The following is a 19,708-nucleotide window of genomic DNA, read 5'->3' as shown; positions in this document are numbered from 1 at the left end:
GATTAGTGAGTGATATTAATCTTCTAATAGCCTGGAGACCTGATATATTTTTCACAAGAGGTGTGTTTCTTCCTCTGTGCTCACAGACAAGAGCCCATTGTCTAAGCTCAGTCACATGAGAACCTTACAGGAGCAAGTGTAGGTATCAGATGTCACATAGGTGAGGCCTCCTCCTGGAGCATGTGGGATCCATCTTGTCAGTCTGGAGGGAATCCATGATACCAGAGAGCAGATGCCACCTCCTTCCCTGGTCCCAAAAAGGAGCTGTCATGTCCTAAAATCTCCCCCTCCCTTAGTCTCTCTCTCTTTCCTTCCCTCTCCTTCAAAAAGCATAGGAACAACATGCCACCTTGTGAACTTTATTGCAGGGAGGAAAAAAGATAGTGAAGCATGCTTTAAAAATAAGCTGGTAGATGGAGACTTTGAAGGAGAGATATAGATGGATAGATGAGGGACTGTGTTGGGTTGGTTGAACAATAGATCTTCTGACATGCATGTCCTAATCTTGGTAGAACTATGAGCATGGCCAGTATGGTATGGAATGCATAAAATGAGCATACACATTGGAAAGATGGAGAGATGATCTGGAGACATGGAAAAGGAAATGAAAAGGCATCGCAATAGCCAAGGGCCTAGCATGGCACTGAAAATCTTAGCTTGATCCCAGCAAAATCATGTAAAATGTCTGATATTTAGAACCATAAGAGCACATACTTCTGTTGTAATCATTTATGGCATCAGTATAAAGCTCATTCAAGGGTACACAAACAGCAGAAAGGAAAGAAAGACCCAGAAGAGCAGGTGGGGTGGAAGTCACGGAGATTAGTAGGTGGAAGGTCAGACATGCATTCAGGTAGGGGACAGTTAGAGAGAAAAATAGGTGAGGATCCTGGAAGAAGGTGAGAGAGAAATACTGACAGACAAGGAGACAGGAAGCACTCAGAAGGGGAAAATCAAGGAGGGAGGAAAGAAAGGGATGTGAACAGGTGGGCTGGGGACAAGAGTGAGTGACAGGAAGACAAAATGGTAGGCAAAATGCCATTGGAGCTGTCTTTGTCCTGAGAAGATTATTGGAGCTTTTTGAGACAGAGATGAATCCCATTCTTGGACTTTAGCACCAGTCTTGGTATGGGAACTGGGATCCTGGTGGGATCTGGCAGCAGCTCAAAGCGGAGCAGGGTCAGGGCAACCGCCACCTTCAGCTCATTCATGGCAAACTGTTTCCCAATGCAGTTCCTGGGTCAGAAAAAGATAGTAAAATTATGGTCTACAGAGAGAGATCCAGGAAAGGCACAAAGCTTTACAGAGAAACCCTGTCTCGGGGGGGGGGGTCGGGAGGGGGGGAGTAGTGGCCTCAGGTTCTGTTCTGAGCTGTGCAGGCATTGTCCTTTTGGCCCTAGCATAGAACTGGGCTTTCAGGGCACTCTTTCATGGGATTCAGCCTGACCCCCTTCCTTACAGGCCACATATGTATGCCTCTGCCCTGGTCCCTGATTCTTGCTGTCTTTTTTTTTCTTTTTCTTTTCTTTTCTTTTCTTTTTTTTTTTTTTTTTTTTGAGACAGGTTTCTCTGTGTGGTTTTGGTGGCTGTCCTGGATCTTGCTCTGTAGACTAGGCTGGCCTTGAACTCACTGAGATCCACCTGGCTCTACCTCCCAAGTGTTGGGCTTAAAGGTGTGTGCCACCACTGCCCGAGATTCTTGCTGTCTTAATCTTTCGCAAATAGCCCTCTTTTCTAATCCTACTTTGAGATGCAAGGAATCAGCTAGTCTTTGGCTAGTTGACTCCCTCATTAAGAGTTTCTGATTCCCCCAGTGTGGATTCCATTGAACAAGGCAACATGGGGAGGGATGGATCACACTCTTGAGAATTACTGTTCAGGGGAAAAGTCTCTAAAATCCTAACATGGAGTTGGATGCTGATGGAGAAGTTCCTGGAGAACATACCAGGTTGGGGAGCCTCAAGCTCCTGACTACCTGCCTCCCACTCAGTGGTCAGGCTCCTGCTCCTTCTCAGTCTCTGCTCTCTAATTCTATCCCAGGGATGTCCCTGTGTGCTGCCTTCAGTTTCCTGTCCTAGACTGCACTGGTCTCCCAATCCCTTCTCTTCATATTGACCCTCCCATCCTTTCAATCTGGTAGCATAATGTCTAGATGTCTCAGATGCAGCCACATTCCTGTGAGTGGCTGTGCCTCAACTCTTACCTGCCAGCCCTTACTTTCTGTCTCAGCAAATGTTGTAGAGGCCAAGGAGAATCGCCCCCCCCCCTCCACATGCTCAAGGCTCAGAACAATGAGCAGCTTAGTCCTTATCCTTCTGCCTGGCTGTTTCTTTCTTGGACACTAGGCACCAAGGTCACAGCATAGTCCAGGGCCTAGGACAGTGCCAGCAATGTGGGTCATTCTATTAACTTCTCAGTGAGGAAATGAAAGTATCAAAGAAGAAAGAAATGTCTATTTCACACAGGGGTGGATGATTCTGTAGACTAGCTTTCTGTTCTTGTTGATGAAGCAGAGACAGAACCCTATGTCTCCATGTTTCTGTCACAGCATAGGACTTGACAGAGAAAAATAACTTGAATAAATGCTTTTGTGTGTAAATTTAGCTAATTTAAAAAATAAAATGCATTAGAATATACAAAAGGTGAATATTTTAAATAGTAGTTGAGCAACCTGGTACTCCCCTTAATGACCTCATCATTGATCCCTGAGAGGAACTGTTCTCCCCTAGGTAAACTCATTCTAGATAAACAATAAGCTTACAGCCTGTTCTGTGAAAATTGATTCAGCATGGCAGAGGTCACAGAATTGTGGACACAGAAAAGCCTTCCTTTTCTTCATTACTTGCTGGGTAATTCACATTCCAAAATAGAATTAGTACTCCAGTCTTTATTTATTGTTGCAGCAGCTCTCTGGACTATAACTTTTAAACTCAACAGCTATTTCAGGGATGTTTGTTAGTGTTGGGTTAGAAATCAAAATTGTGGAGGAGAAGATTTGTTGGTGTCCATCCTACCACAGTGGGCTCTGTACTTTTCCAAACATGGCTTCAATGAAGTTCTAAAAACATGAAAATCTTTTTATACTCTTTGTTGTGACCTCTGCCACACTGAATCAATTTTCACAGAACAGGCTGTAAGCATATTGTTTATCTAGAATGAGTTTACCTAGGGATGAACAGTTCCTCTCAGGGATCAATGATGAGGTCATTAACAGGGGAGTATCATATTGCTCAACTACTATTTAAAATATTCACCTTTTAAAATTCTAATGCATTTTATTTTTTAAATTAGCTAAATTCACATACAAAAGCATTTATTCAAGTTATTTTTCTCTGTGCCAAATCCTATGCAGTGAAAATTTTTGTTGGGTTAGAAATCAAAATTGTGGAGGAGAAGATTCATTGGTGTCCATCCTACCACAGTGGGCTCTGTACTTTTCCAGACATGGCTTCAATGTAATTCTAAAAACATGAAAATCTTTCGATACTCATTGTTGTGACTGATTGGGGAATTAAACAGAAGTTCTGGAATGGGTGGAGAATGTTGGGGACATATATTCATCCTTTAAGAGATCTCACAGATGAGGAAAAAATGCCTGAGAGTCAGTTTACATGGGAGAACCTAAGTATGAAGATTCATATTCTAGAAATGGTGAAAATGTCACCCAAACTGAAGTTTGATACATACACTAACACAAATTGATATGACTTTTGGGAAAAGTAGTCTGCCCAAAACCCATGTTGTCTCCTTAAATACCAACTCAGTAGGGCACAGAAAATGTATCCCACCCATAAACACCTGAAGACATCATGTAGGAACCTAGGGAATCACAAAGACTAGATATATATCCAGAGACGACCCTTTTCTCTACACATTCCACACAGTGGGCACTTCACCTTGGTCCTCCTGAGAAGGGCAGGAATGAGTGACTGTGTCGGGGAGATGTGGCTGCAAATCGAGAAGGGTCAAACACCTGCAGGGAAAATACCGGGGCCAGGTCAGGCAGGAGTCAAACTTCTGCTTTCAACTCATAAGGGAACCAAGTGTCCAGAAGTGAGAGTAGGAGTAGGTATTGGTCCTGAGACACCTTCCCCTGACCTTCTCCCATTGCCCCTTTTACCTCTGGATTTGGCCACACAGATGGGTTGTGATGAAGGCCGTAAAAGGAGAGCAGGACTGAGATGCCTGTGGAGTGAGTGGTACAAAGAGAGACTGGTTATGCCGGTGGGGTAGGGCACTTGCTCCCTTATTCAGCAGAGAACATGTATATGCAAATGGCACACGTGTTGGAAATCATCATTTTGTTATAGGAAATAGGGTGGGCCAGGCCAAGCACTGTGCACAGGCTAGTTGCCAAAAGCCATGAACCTAGGTGTGAGAACAAGGAAGCACTTGAGAATCACTATTATATTGAGTGAAGTGATAACTCTCTTTCATCAAATGTCTTCCACAAGCCTTTGCCACACTCAACATTCACAAGCAATTTCCAAAACACACTATTGTATACCCATTTGTCAGATGAGATTCTGCATTCTCAGCAAGACTGATTATCTTTTCCTGTTTACACAGCTTCAGTGTGAAAGAAGGGGAAATCACACCCAATGATAAGTGATCCAGTGGGTATTTTTCTGCCATGATGTGGGACTAAGATCTGATGATCAGTTAAACTCTTCCATCAACTTGAGGTATCCTCAGACAGTGGAACACATTTTATCCATGACTTGGGAGTCCCTGAACTTTCTCCTTTGCCTGCACCCATAGGGAAAAAAATGCATCTTCCCAGGACTTACCTAATTCTCTTTTGAATCAAGTAATAATTTAACAAGTAATGCCTAAAGGCTGAAATTCAATATGGAGGTTGATTTTTATTTACTGAGATTTTGCTGAATTCTAACTTACGTAAAGCAATTCACACACTACATTCTAACTTAAAGTAAAAAATCCCTTCATCACTACTGATAAGGAATGGATAGTCATTAGAGACTTCAGAACTCCCAAAGAAACATGGAATTCCCATTCTTCTTTGCCTGGCTGAGTTGATCTGCAAAGCTCATACCTTTGGGCAAAGAGCGTCCATCCGGGAAGGTGACAGGTGTGCTGAGATCTCTGCTCACACTTGGTACAGGTGGGTAGAGCCTCAAGGCCTCCTTGATGCACATGGTAGTGTAAGGCATCTGGTCCAGGTGGTCCCTGAAATGAGGCCAATCTAAAAGTCACACAGAGCTAGGATGACCAGGAGCTCCCCATTACCAGAAGGCAGGAATCTCTTCTATCCTGAACTCCCCACTCACCAGGTGATGGAAGCTCCACCTCCTAGAAGACTCTGCACCTCCTCCCTGCATCTCTTCTGGTGTTCAGGTTGTGTAGCCAAAGCATAGAAGATCCAGGAGACAGCACTGGCTGTGGTGTCATGGCCTTCAAACATGAACGTATCTACCTCAGCACGAAGGTCTTTATCAGATAAGTTGCTTCCATTTTCCATCTGGAAAAGGCCACAGATGAGAGAGCAATGTTTGTTCCTCAATCTGTGATTCTAGGTCAAGTCTCAAGCCTTTGATCAAGTTTCACACACTCACTCTGGCAAACAGGAGGATGTCCAGGAAATCCAATCGCCTTTTCTTCTTAATCTTCTCCAGCTCTCCCTCATCCTGAAGCTGAGCCTTCCTTGATTTGATCACTTGGTCTATCCAAGGACAGTAGTTACCAGGCAGAGATAAGAGCAGAGCTCCCAAGAGGCCCATGCACCCTCTTTCTCAAACTCTATTCCCCCTAGAGGCCAGGATAAATATGGTCAAGGGTTGGGTAAGGTGTGAGAGTCTAGCACATCTGATAGAGATCAGGCTGCCCCTTGGGATAACAGCTGAGGATCTTTTTCAATGCTGATGGGATGGATTTCATTTAATACCACCAATGTGATACCCCAGGTAACCACTGCATGGCATCCAGCACTCTATGTCTTAGCTTCCTTGAATTAGGAAAGTACCCAACATGAATTCATCTTACATCCCTCAGGACCAAAGAACCTGGATCTGCCTCAGATATCATGCCTAGCCTCTTTAGGCTGAGCCTGATAAAAGAGGGGAGAGAAAAGAAAGAAACAGAACCTGTGTGATCATGGGCAAGTCGGTAGGCATTGTTGGCCTGGCGGCCATTAGAGGACATGCTGTAGATGGTGTCACTCTGGTGAAACATGTTCCTCCCACGGGAAAAAATGAGATGGTTCAGATCCTCAATTGCTTGGATGTAGGACTGGTATTTTCTGTGAACACAACATAGTGACAATGAGGAGATATGACCCAGAGACAGAGTGGTAATTCCCTTAATTTGGACAGGGATAACACTAGAACTCATGTTGTTTCTGTCTTATACTCTTGTAACCACCATGTCTTCAGAAGATAGCATGGCCATTCAGGCTTCCATCTTTCTAGGAATCCATGGTGCATCTGAGGCATGGTGGTGTCTGATCTAGAGTTAGAGCTTGGCCTAATTTCTTACTGTATAAGGGAAGATCTTGTGTTTTGTTGTTGTTAGTATCTAATGCATTCCATCTGCTTCTTGGGTAAGGCCACACTAGTTGTCAAGACCAAAGACCCTATATTTCAGGGATATTACACACCTATCCAGCTGGACACTGCCCTCATGGCTGAAGGCACACTTCATGATGGTATCCAAGGTCATCAAGGAGATGTGTTGAAAGATCTCCAGGGTGGAATCCTGGCCAACAATCTGTTCCCATTTATCCTGTAATGGAATTAGAGATCTGACCCCAGCTCTCCAAGAAGGCTGGTGCTGACTAGACCAGACTCATTTCCTGCACTCCAGATACCATTTTTCTGACTCCCTGTACCAGATGATGTGATGGCTGATTTCCATTGTCAGCTTGGTTGGATTAAGAAACACCAAAAGGGGACTCCCTGGTAACTCACAGGATATTCCAGCTAAGGAAGCAGGTAGGCTAATTGTGGACTTTTACTTTCCTTCTGCTCCTCCAAATTAATCCCCCAGCTCTGCAACAGAACATCTCCTGCAGCTTCCCTTCTTCCCTTCCTCCATCTCCAGTGGACCCCATAGCTCTTCCACTCCTAAACTCCCTTCCCAACTCTAGTTTTATCCCAGCCCCCAACCCCAGCAGGTACTACCCGGGAACCCACTAGCTACTCTAACCAGGGAAGCAATTGGGCTAGCTGCAGATCTTTGCCCCTTCCTCTATTCCTCCAAGTCCAATCGCCTAGTGTCATGCCCAACTCTTAAGTAGACATACTGCTGTGGCCTCTCCTCACTCTCTGCCCCCATTCCCAGGGGGCTAACTAAGCAGATCCTGGTGAAACACCTGCTTCCCACGCCCTCTTGTGAAACCCCTCCATAATCCCCAGCTCATCACCATTCCCAAGTCCCAATACCCAGAAACCAATTTTACCTGGAACCCCCAGTGCCCACACCTATCAGGACCCAGAAGATTTTCCTACAGGCAAACCACAGCCACCACACACTCCTAAGAACCACAGAGGAAACAGAAACTAAGGAACAAAACACCTACTCAACAAAACCAAAACCAGATAATAGCACCTAGAATTATAATCTTCCCAATCCCAGAAGCCTAGACACCAGAGTAAAAACACAGTCAACAACAACAGCCAGGACAATATGTCTCACTAGAGCCCAGCAACCCTATCACAGCAGGCCTTGAATTTTCCAATATAGTTGAAGCACAAGTAAAAGACCTTAAAACAGCCTTTATGAATATGATTTGATTCCTTAAAAGGAAACAAATAAATCCCTTAAAGAAATCTATGAAAACACAAATGAACAATGGGAGGAAATGTACAAAATAAATCAAGTCCCAAAAATGGAAGTAGAATTACTACAGAAAACCTAGACTGAGAGAAGTCTGGAAAAGAAAAGTTTAGGAATTTGAACAGGAACCAGGGAGGTTCTACATTCACCAATGAAATACAAAAGGTAGAAGAAAGACACACTTAGGCACTGAAGACACAATAGAAGAAATGGATACATCAGTTCAAAGAAAATGTTAAATCTAAAAATTCTTTGGCATAAAACATCCAGGAAATCTGGGACACTACAAAAAGATCAAATCTAAGAATAATAGGAATAGAGGAAGGAGAAAAATGTTGGTCAAAGTCATAGACAATATTTTCAACAAAATCATAGAAGAAAAATTCTCTAACCTAAAAAGCGAGATGCCTGTCAAGGCTCAAGAAACATACATAACATCAAATAGGCTGGACTGGAAAAGAAAACCCCCTCAGTACATAATAATCAAAACAGTAAACATACTGAACAAAGAAAGATTATTAAAGCTTATTAAAGGGAAGACCAAGTAACATACAAAGGCAGACTTTTCAATGGAGACTCTAAAACCCAGAAGAGCCTGGAAAGATGTGCTGCAGACTCTAAGAGACCAAGAATTCCAGCCCAGAATACTATGTCTAGCAAAACTTTCAATCACCACAGATGAAGAAAATAAGACATTCCATGATAAAAAAAAAATTTAAGCAATATCTTTCTGCAAATCCAGCCTTATAGAAAGTGCTAGAAGGTAAACTCCAAACTAAAGAGGTTAACTACATCAAAAAAAAAAAAAAAAAAACCCACAGGGAATAAACAATCACAGACCAGCAAAATCAAAACAGGAGAAACAGACACGCCACCCACACCACCACCACCAGCAGCATCAGGAGCAGCAACGAAGTAACAGGAATAAAAAAAAAATCATAGGTCATTGATATCGCTCAACATCACTGTCTAAATTCCTCAATAAAAAGACTAACAGAATGATGCAAAAACAGGATCCATACTTCTGCTCCATCCAAGAAACAAACTTTAACATTAAGGAAAGGCATCATCTCAGGGTAAAGGGTTGGAAAAAGATATTCCGAACAAATACATCTAAGAAACAAGTTGGTGCAGCCATTTTAATATCTGACAAACAAATTTCAAACCAAAACTAATCAGAAGTTATAGGGAAGGGCACTACAACATCATCAGAGAAAAAAGTCCACCAAGGTGACATTGCAATTGTTAACATCTATGTCCCAAACACAAGGGTACTCAAATGTGCAAAAGAAACCCTACTACAGTTTAAATCACATATTGACCCTTACATATTGATAGTAAGAGAGTTCAATACCTGACTCTCACCAATGGACATCCAGACAAAAACCAAACAGAAAAATGCCGGAACTAACTGATGATATAAACCAAATGGATCTAACAGATATTTACAGAACATTTCACCCAAATACAAAAGAATAGACCTTCATCTCAGCAGCTCCTGGAACTTTCTCCAAGTTGACCATATTCAGATACAAAGCAAGTCCCAACAGATACAAGAAAATCTAAACAACACCCTGTATCTTATCCAACCATCATAGGTTAAAGCTGGATATTAACAACAGAAACAACAGAAAGCTTACACACTCAACGAAACTGAACAATTTTCTACTGAATGAAAAGTGTGTCAAGACAGAAATTGAGAAAGAAATCAAAGACTTTCTAGAATTGAGTGAAAATTAACACAAAATATACCCAAATTCATGGGACACGGTAAAAGTTGTTCTAAGAGGCAAGTTCACAGTACTAAGTGCCTACATAAAAAATTGGCAAGATCTCATACTAGTAACTTAACAACACACTGGAAAGCTCTAGAACAAAGACAAAATATCATACTCAAAAGGAGTAGGCAGCAAGAAATAATCAAACTTAGAGCTTAAATCAATAAAATGGAAACAAAGCCGGGTGGTGGTGGCACACGCCTTTATCCCAGCACTCGGGAGGCAGAGGCAGGCAGATCTCTGTGAGTTCAAGGCCAGCCTGGGCTACCAAGTGAGCTGCAGGAAAGGCACAAAGCTACACAGAGAAACCCTGTCTCGAAAAACCAAAAAAAAAAAAAAAAAAAAAAGGTGGTTCTTTGAGAAAATCAATAAGATTGACAAACTCTTATCCAAATTAACAAAAGGCAGAGAGAGAAGATGCAAATTAACAAAATTAGAAATGAAAAGGGGGACATAGCAACAGACACCGAGGAGGTCCAAAGAATAAGAATATACTTTAAAAACATATACTCCACCAGATTGGAAAATCTAAAAGAAATGGATAATTTTCTCAATACATACTACTTATCAAAGTTAAATCAAGATCATATAAGCAATTTAAACAGAACTATAACCCCTAGTGAATTAGAAGCAGTCATTATAAGTCTCCTAACCCCCTCAAAAAAAAATCCTAAGCCCACTTAGTTTTAGCACAGAATTATGACAGACTTTCAAAACACAGTTAATCCCAATACTCCTCAAATTATTCCACAAAGTAGAAACAGAAGGAACATTGCCCAATTTATTTTACAAAGTCACAGTTATTTATCCTTATACCCAAACCACATAGAGACACAAGGAAATAAAATTACAGACAAGTTTCCCTTATGAACATAGATGCAAAAATACACAATAAAATACTTGCAAACTTAATCCAAGAACACATCAAAAAGATCATGCACAATGATCAAGTAAACTTCATCCCAGAGATGCAGGAATTGTTCAATAAATGAAAATCAATAAATATAATTCACCATATAAACAGACTGAAAGGCAAAAACCACATGATCATCTCATTAGATTCAGGAAAGGTCTTTGACAAAATCCAATCTCTTCATGATAAAAGTTCTGGAGAGATTAGGGACACAAGGGACATACTTCAACATAATAAATGCTGTTTACAGCAAACCCATGGCCAACATCAACTTAATGGAGAGAAAGCCAAAGCAATTCCACTAAAATCAGGCAAATGGATGGAATTAGAAAAAAATCATCCCAAGTGAGGTATTCCAGACTCAGAAAGACAAATGTGGCATATATTCTCTTATATGAGTATATTAGCTATAAAGTCAATAATAATCAAGCTACAATCCATAGAACCATAGAGGATAGGTATAGAGTAACAGACTAAAGGGAACTAGATCTTGTTAGAAAAGAGAAATAGAATAGATAAATATGAGTAAAGGGGTTGGGGCTGGAATGGGAAGATTAAGTGGGGAGGGATAGAGAAGCGAGGGTTGTGGGAGGAAATACAAGGAGAGATAACTAAAATTGAGGGACATTTGAAGAGTAGTATGGAAACCTAATGCAGCAGAAAATTCCATATATGTATATTAAGGTGATCTAAATGAAATTGCCAAATAATGAGGGAGACTGAGTCCCAACTGGCCATCTCTTGCCACCAAACCAGGCTTTCAGTACTGAGGTTGGTTACATCTAAGTTGCTGGCCAAAGCGGCCCACAGGCCCAAACAACCTGGGCTATTGCCAAGACTGGAGTTTGCTCTCTACAAACTGACAGCAAGGCCCAATTGTTAAAGACAATACCTACACAACTCATTGAACACAGAAATGTAGAGCTGGTGCCTACATAGAGACTTCACCCCTATATTCTAGCATCTTTGGTAGAGGAAAATACTCCACATGTTATCAGAAGAGAAACATAAACACCAAGACACAAGACAGTCACAAACTTTTTACTTACAATGGCATAGTGCCTGCAAGATATGCTAGGGTAATGGTGGCACAAAGGTTGTGGGCATAACCAAACAATGTCTTATTTGACTTAAGGCCTATCCACTAGACAGAAGCCATACTCAACACTTCTTGAGTGACCAAGAACCTGAGATTGGATAATCCTTAGTGATAAAATGACTCCTCATGATATTCTATTCACTCATAGATGAGTGCCTTGTTCAGCCATTTTTAGAGCAGCTTTCTCCATCAGCAGATGGGAACAAATATAGAGACCTATAGCCAGACATTATGCAGAGTGAGAAACCTTGAAACACTTACCCTTAAATAGAATTTCTCCATAAAATCCCTCTCCTCAGAGCTCAGGATACCCCATAGAAGAAGAAGCAGAAAAAGTGTAAGAGCCAGATGGGATGGAGTACACCAACAAAAAAGGCCCTCTAAATCAGCGTGGGCAGAGCTAATATGAACTCACAGACACTGAAGCAGCATGCACTGGGACTTCCTGGGTCTTCACTAGGTCCTCTGATTATTTAGTATGGCTTCCAGTAAAGTGTTTTTATGAGATTCCTGAGTGTGTGAATGAGTGGGTCTCTGATTCTTGTGCCTTCTCTTGAGTCCCCTTTCTTCTGTTGGTTTGTTTTGTTCACCTTCTGTGTGACATTTTTTGTTTTAGCTTATCATATTTTATTTTGCTGTATTTTTAAAAATAAATGAATAAATGAATGAAAACATAGCCACAGGGTACAGGTTAACAACTGTCATTTATACCTTCTGGGAGAGGGAAAATCAGTTTTCTTCAGTGGATTGATACTGGGTATATCAACCACTCCAGAGCAGGTCTCATGTGACCAACATATAATAGAATCCACAGTCTTTTGTGTGTGTGCTTTTATTTGGTTACAGTTTGATTTTTTTTCTTTTTGGGTAGTGTTTTATTTTGTTTTTTTTGGTTTTGGTTTTTTGTTTTTGTTGTTGTTGTATTGGATTTTTGTTTGATTTTAGAGAAATAATTTGAAGTTGGATGGGTGGGAGGTGGATAGGATCTGGAAGGACTTAGGGGATAGGAAGAAATTTATTAAAATATATTTAAATTTTAAATTGCTTTAAATAATAAAAATATAATAAAAATAAGTAAATACATTTTAGGTCCCCCCCAAAAGAAAGAAAGAAAGAAAGAAAGAAAGAAAGAAAGAAAGAAAGAAAGAAAGAAAGAAAGAAAGAAAGAAAGACAGACCAAGGACATCATTGAGGCATGCTTTTGAGTGTCTCTGTGTAGGCATTTGTAGAATTGAATTAAGGTAAGAACTTCCATGAATGAGAACATCACCATTCTATGGGTTAGGATTTTAGATTAAATAGAAGGGGAAAAAGGAGAAAGTCAAGGAAGAGTTGGTATTCCTCTTTCTCTGTTTCTGATTGGGATCATGAAACAACTATTCATTCTTTCTCCACCACAATGAACTGTATCCTCTGAAGTGTGAGCCAAAATAAACCCTCCCTCTCTTTGACAGCTTCTTCTCAGGTCTTTCTTTAATCTCATCAACAACAGAAATAGCTAATATAGACATCTTTTAGAAAACTAAGTGTGAAAAATATTTATAGTCTAATACCTACTTCTCAGAGGAAAATTATAAGATTAAACATATTTTCACTTTGAATTTTGTAAATCAGTTACAACCTTTCATTTGATGAAGAGGACCCCAGGGAACCCTTCATTTTTCTGACAGATGAATGAAATTTGAAAGAACTAATGGAAACTCAAATATGGTAATAAAATAGTCAAGGAAAAGAAAGCCCATGGGCCTACACATGTCTTCCTAATGGGGATCAACTTGATCTAAACTCTTTTTCATTCATCAAAAGTTCAATGAGCACTATGAAGTCAGAAATTTAGAGTCATATGGGGTATGATGGTACATCTAGTTTAGCTGTGAGAATGTGGCCTCCTCTCCTCTTCTCTCCTCCCCGAATCTGGATCCTCTCTGTGGCATTGACTTTTGAGGAACCTATTTTACATAATTAATTGAGTGTTATTCCATATGACTGTGTCTGATGGTTTCTACGTTAAAGAGTAGAATCTGAGCATGTGCTATGAGTGGGTATGTGGACATGAGAGTGAAAGAGATGCAGGAGAGAGGCACACAGAGAGAAGACTCACCAGCATTATATGAACAGAATCTGCCATGATTCTCACATAAGTCTTCAGGATATCATAGTGGAAAGCTGGGGTCAACATTCGTCGGTGCTGGAACCATTTCTCTCCATTCATCAGAAGCAAACCATACCCTGGACAGAGATGGTTGTGTGAATGAGTGTATGAGCAATGGTATTGGAAGACTAGGGGCAATTTGGAGAGACAAACGTTGGAGATCTTGGAGAAACAGGAAGACAAATAAGAATGGAAAAAGACTAGTACTTTTCAGTAATATGTTTTCCCCAGTTGCCCTGGTACTTACAATGTGATCATGATAGCTACAAGACAAAGATTTTAAACAGTGAGAGAAGGATAAAGGAGGACATATATGTCAGACTACGAATGTTGGTAAATAGAAGATATGGAAACACAAGGAAGAGGTTAATGTCTGGTTAGAAGAGAAATTAAATTACAAGTAAAGGATATATCTTGAAGGTAGTGACTCATCTCCCATTGTTCTCAATGAGTTGATACAGTTCTTAGCAAACCCAAGTGGAGAGTGACCACAGTTGGTTTTTAATATGGCTATACATACCAATCCAAGGAGCTAGAAATCTGTAGGAACGATTAGCTTTGGGATCTGAAAAAAAATGAAGAATTAATTGGAAACAAAGAAAGATGAAGCAGTCTGAAATGGCTGCAGATAAGACTAGAGAGAACCATAAAATCTTGATAACTGTCTGTTGGCAGTGCCTCATGCTACTTCCCACTGTCTGCCATCCCCTTCTTGACAGTTTGGCTTAGGGAGGCAACCTCCCTACATCAGAAGCTAAACATCTCTGGGATTAGAATAGTGAGTTATCGAGAAGCAGAGATTATTATATCCCCAACCCCAAGGAATAAGACAACCTTGTGGTTAACTGCAGTTTCTAGTAGCTTAGTCATCCATGATACAAAATAGAGCAATTAGAAGATTCAAACCCAAGTAACTATAGATATGAAATTTATTTTTATTTATAACAGTTCAAAAAATAAATAAATTGAACTCATACAACTATTTTAATGTTGCAGTGCTAAGTACCAAGACAGTATTAATTAAGTATTGCTGACCACGCACAAGGTACTATTTAAGCATTAGTAACTAAATTGTCATTTATTCCTGTAACTTCACAGGCCCGGATATAAACGCAGAATGGAAGATCTATGGTGGTGATGGAGTTTCACCCTCACCTGATCTTCCCAGAATCACCTTCATGTAGTCGGGGTCATACACTTGGAAGCGAAGCTTGGTCCCCCACAACCACTGTGGGCAGGCACTTGGGAAATTCTTTGTCCGTGTTAGAATATCTTGAAGCTCCTGGTCCTTGGGGATCTGATATCAATAGAAATATTTTGTGCCCCATGTGATGACTTGTGTTTGTAATCTCAAGACAACACTTGGAAGGCTGCAGCCAGAGGATCTCTGGTTGGTATACAGTCAATATAGGCTACATAGTGAGTTCCAGGCCAGCCTGGGATACCTTGCAAGATATTGTCAAAACACAAACAAACAAAAAACAAAAAAATGAACTAACTAACAAAACCTCAAGAGTAAAATAAAAAGAAATCATCTCTTGTTTTAGTTCTTGGTCCTAAATAAAGGGCAGAACAACCTCAGGGACATGGTGAGGACAATTCAACAGAGTCTGGGATTGGAATCCAGCTCGATTGTCTTTTAGTGCTGTCTTTTAGACCTTTGCTCTCTCCCTTGATCTGAGCCAGGTGCTGTAGTCCTGTTAGGTGAAGCTGTACTTTCCAGAAGCTAGCCCCATAACCTCAGTTCTAGCTCTTATTTCAAGTACTCTGTCTCCTCTTAAATGTGGTCAATATGTAACCGTTGTCACAAGACTCTCCCTGCAACCTTTTGCCTAGTTCTGTGCCTGTTCCCCTGGAGCTGAGAGAGGCTCTCCCCAGCCCCCGAAGTGCTTTTTAAAAAAATCTCCTTTCTGGAAGACTTGTGCCAGGCCCTTGATTGGTCTCTGAGGTACAGTGTGCTTAGCAGCATGGAACATGGGTATGCAGGAGGAAAGCCCATAAATAAATGACTTTGAATAATAGAACATCTCTAGCAATGGCCTTCACATCTGCAAAACAACTTTCCTGACCCTTAGGATTTAAACCTAGAAATCATTTATCCAGGCAGCTCTTTCAGTCTTAGGTAAGCTTACATGATCAGTTGCTTCGCCCAATAGCAAAGTGAGTCCCTTTAGCACACTTGGCACCCCCTGAAATTCCTGCCTGTTGTTACCATGCACAGGACAGATTCTACCACACCAATAGCCCTGTTCTCAGACAAGCTCTGTGCTAGAAGCTGAGGATGAAGAGAAACCGGGGCAAGGAACCACCAAAAAGTCCAGTTTTTTGTTTGTTTGTTTGCTTTGTTTTGTTTTGTTTTTTCAGACAGGGTTTCTCTGTGTAGCTTTGCACCTTTCCTGGAACTCACTCTGTAGTCCAGGCTGGCCTACGAACTCACAGAGATCTGCCTGCCTCTGCCTCCCCAGTGCTGGAATTAAAGGCATGCGCCACCACCGCCTGGCCAAAGTACAGCTTTCTGGTAACAGGTCCGAGGTTACAACAGAAACTGGGATTGGAGCCCAGCTTGATTGCCTTTTAGTGCTGTCTTTTAGACCTTTGCTCTCTCCCTTGATCTGAGCCAGATGCTGTAGTCCTGTTAGGTGAAGCTGTACTCCCCAGAAGCTAGCCCCATAACCTCAGTTCTAACTCTAGTTACAGAAGTTACTCAACCTGGAAAGCAAAAGGCTTAGGTAGGACCAACCACAACCTCCAAGTCCAGGGCTCTCAGAACAGATGATAGATCTACATGAGGAAGGAGTGTGCAGCAGAGAAATAAAACCAGGCTCTTTTGAGCAGGGAGCCCCTGTTGCTAAAGTGAGCCCAACTTGATGTGTGTCCCATCTTGAGCAGAGTGGCCCATGAAGGACCTGTGCTTGTTTTATAGCAAGCTCTGTTCTGTAAATCTGATGGCCAGTCTCTGAGACACCATCCTCCATGCTCTCCCACCCACCTTTCCCTTCCCTTCATACCTTGTGCCCAAAGAACCAGTGAGAAGGTGGGGATGGAAACTGCTGGGTGGCTTTGAGTAGCCATCGCCTGCGCAGGTAACACTGGACTGCCTTGAAGAGCAGCAGGAGCAGGCTGAGCACAGAGGCTACTTGGAGGAAGCCAGAGATGCTTCCTGGGAATGCAGTGGGGCTCAGCGCAGAGACACTCATGATACAACAGCTTCTGGATCACTGACTGTCTCTCACTTTCACTGAACACTCTTGTGTCTTCAAGCCCCAGGAAGACTGCCCCACCTACTTATGGGAGGGAAATGGGTGTGATCAGAGCTTGATTTCAAGACCAGAGTTGATCAGCATGAACAACCTACTTTGGAAAACAGTGAAATGAGAAGCATATCAGGTGACAGTGGATATGTGTCATTTTATCCACATAGCTCACAAACATTTGTGAAAGAGCTACCAACCGAGCAGGTGAAAGCTGGCTTCAAGGAGTTCATGGTCTAGTTTACCAAACAAGCTCATTAGAAGTGGCCGTTTGTTTTATTTCCAAGATTTTAGGAATGAAAAAAAATTATGACAAAGAGGTCAGTTGCCATTGCAAGCATGTTATAGGGTTTCCTACTGGATGTCAGAGCTGTCTGTGCCAGCCTCCTCTGAAATATTCCCCTGATCTTGTCACGTTCACCATCCAGTTACAACCCACAGTGACTGTGTTGGTGAACAGTGTATTGAACTTAGACTCAGGAAGTTTAAGACCCAGGTCAACCTCATTACACATGCAGTCAGCAATTTAACCTCTCTGAGCTCAGTGTCTTCATTTACAATGTGAGATCATAATCCCATTCTAGACATCTAATAAGGTACACTGTTTTTTCATCATTAAACAAATTTCACAAATTTTTATTAAACTCACAGTAGTGGTGCAATAAAATTTGATAACGTTGTATTGGAGGAAGAAGTGTTGTGTTAGTTACTCTGCTGTTGTTATGATGAAACATAGTGATCAAGGCAACTTACAGAAAGAGGATCCATTTGGACTTATGGTTCCTGGGGGATATGTATCCATCACAGCAGGGAGGCATGGTGGCTAGAGCAAGAAGCTGAGAACTCATATCTTCAACTACAAGCAGAAAGCAGAAAGAGAGAATTGGAAGGGGTGAAGCTCTGAATTCTCAAAGGTCACAACTAATGATGGATTTTCCCAGCAGGGCTTCACCACCTCCCCAAACTGCACCACCAGGTACAGACCACGTTTTCAAAACCTGAACCTAAGGGAGGCATTTCTCATTAAAATCATCACAAATGTAGATGAATTTCTAAATGATCTTATTAAATAAAAAACACAGAGCCAAATATAGGGGTGAAAGCCTTAGAGAAAACAGGGAAATAGGGAAAGCCACAGCTAACCTTACCTCACCAACTCTGCAGCTTCCAAATGCAAGTTACTTCCTGTCTACCCACGTCTATATGCCTTGCTGTTCTGCCATCTGATTTGCTCTCTCTGTTCAGCTATATTACTTCCTCTTCCTACCCAGCTCTGTTACTTCTTGTCTGTACAGACCTCCAGACCTCCATGGTTAACTGCTTTTGAAATTTAAGGCATGTGCCACCACACCTGGCTTTGTTTCCAGTGTGGCCTTGAACACACAGAGATCCTGCTTGCCAAGTAATAGGATTAAAGGCATGTGCTAATGTTGAATGACTTCTGTGTTGTGGCTGGCTTTTTCCTCTGATCTCCAAGTAAGCTTTATTTATTAAAGCACAAATAAAATATCACCACACAAATATCTACCACAGAAGGGAAAAACTGAAACAGATTAGAGATAAAGGAGAGAAAAAATCACCCAGGTAAAGGGACAGTCACCAATGAAGTCAGGCAGAGCATGGAATGAAAATGTTTATATTCAGGACCTTCACTCTCACTTTTTCATGATTTTCTAAGGTCAACAAGGAAAGTTCAAAAGCAAAAGATATTTCAGTAAGAATTCTATAGAAGCCATCTCTCCTGAGACTGCAACTTAGCCTGCTTCTTCACACACCCAAATACATTTCCTAACACACATCCTTCATTGCCCTATATTTGATAGTTGTCTTCCTTCTTCCCTGAGCTCTGTTAGAACCCATGCATCTATGTATACCTTAATCCATCCAACACTCCCTGATTCTGAGGTCATTTTCCATCTTGAGTTCTTTGATCTCAGGCTCATAATTGCTAACATGAACTGCACATACTTTGTTCAAAGTAATGATCATCTTTTACTAGTTTTCTCTCCTAACTACCCTATAAAATAACATTAAAAATGTAAACATCTCAATCTAAAGTAGAAAGCCAAGGATTATTCTGTAGCAAGCTTTCTTTTGGGCCACCAACCAGCTCCAAAATCATGACACAGGGACTTATTATTAGTCATGGATGCTTAGACTTATCTTATGCTTGTCCCACTAGTTCTTATAACTTAATTTAACCTGCTTCTCTTCATCTATGTTTTGCCTCAGGCTTTTTACCTTTGTTTCATTCTGTATGTCCTACTCTGTGTCTGGCTGGCCCTGTGACTCTCTCTCTCTCTCTCTCTCTCTCTCTCTCTCTCTCTCTCTCTCTCTCTCTCTCTCTCTCTCATTCTCCTTCATTCTCTCTTTCCATCTCTCTTCTTGAGCCCAGATTCCTCCTCCTATTTATTCTCTCTGCCCATCAGCCCTGCCTATCCCTCTACTGCATAGCTATTGGCCATTCCGCTTTTTATTAGACCAATCAGGTGCCTTAGGCAGGCAAGCTAAAAACAAAAATAAAACACATCTTTACATAATTAAACAAATGTAACACATATTTTCCTGGTTAAACAAATGCAAAATAAACAAATGTAACACATCTTTGCCTAGTTAAAGTAATGTTCCATAACATCATTCAGCTGGTAAGATTTGCAGCCAGGCACTATGGGTCAAAACAAAATCTAGAGGGTTGGGGATTTAGCTCAGTGGTAGAGCACT

At 41.3% G+C, this 19,708-nt stretch overlaps 1 protein-coding gene across 1 annotated transcript; it reads right to left on the bottom strand.

The window, feature by feature from the left end:
- Positions 1–343: 343 nt before the first annotated feature.
- On the bottom strand, positions 344–17,020 carry LOC121820826 (cytochrome P450 4A12B). Its single transcript, XM_042271620.2, has 12 exons — positions 16,745–17,020; positions 14,892–15,033; positions 14,257–14,301; positions 13,686–13,813; positions 6,617–6,741; positions 6,105–6,259; positions 5,577–5,683; positions 5,292–5,482; positions 5,057–5,190; positions 4,121–4,185; positions 3,897–3,973; positions 344–1,236 (listed from the first exon to the last, which is right to left on the bottom strand). The coding sequence occupies exons 1-12, from the start codon at positions 16,931–16,933 to the stop codon at positions 1,068–1,070; spliced, it is 1,527 nt and encodes a 508-aa protein (XP_042127554.2). The 5' UTR covers positions 16,934–17,020; the 3' UTR covers positions 344–1,067.
- Positions 17,021–19,708: the final 2,688 nt, after the last annotated feature.

Source organism: Peromyscus maniculatus, chromosome 2, assembly GCF_049852395.1.
Source record: "Peromyscus maniculatus bairdii isolate BWxNUB_F1_BW_parent chromosome 2, HU_Pman_BW_mat_3.1, whole genome shotgun sequence".
In the NCBI taxonomy this organism is placed as follows: Eukaryota; Metazoa; Chordata; class Mammalia; order Rodentia; family Cricetidae; genus Peromyscus; species Peromyscus maniculatus.
This window is presented reverse-complemented; position numbering and strand designations above follow the sequence as displayed.

Excerpts from the sequence above, each read along its gene's own strand:
- LOC121820826 (XM_042271620.2), bottom strand. The coding sequence starts at position 16,933 with ATGAGTGTCTCTGCGCTGAGCCCCACTGCATTCCCAGGAAGCATCTCT. Across the intron at positions 5,483-5,576 it reads ACATCCTCCTGTTTGCCAGA|ATGGAAAATGGAAGCAACTT; the intron begins GTGAGTGTGTGA and ends GGCCTTTTCCAG. Across the intron at positions 5,191-5,291 it reads GGTGGAGCTTCCATCACCTG|GGACCACCTGGACCAGATGC; the intron begins GTGAGTGGGGAG and ends GCCTCATTTCAG.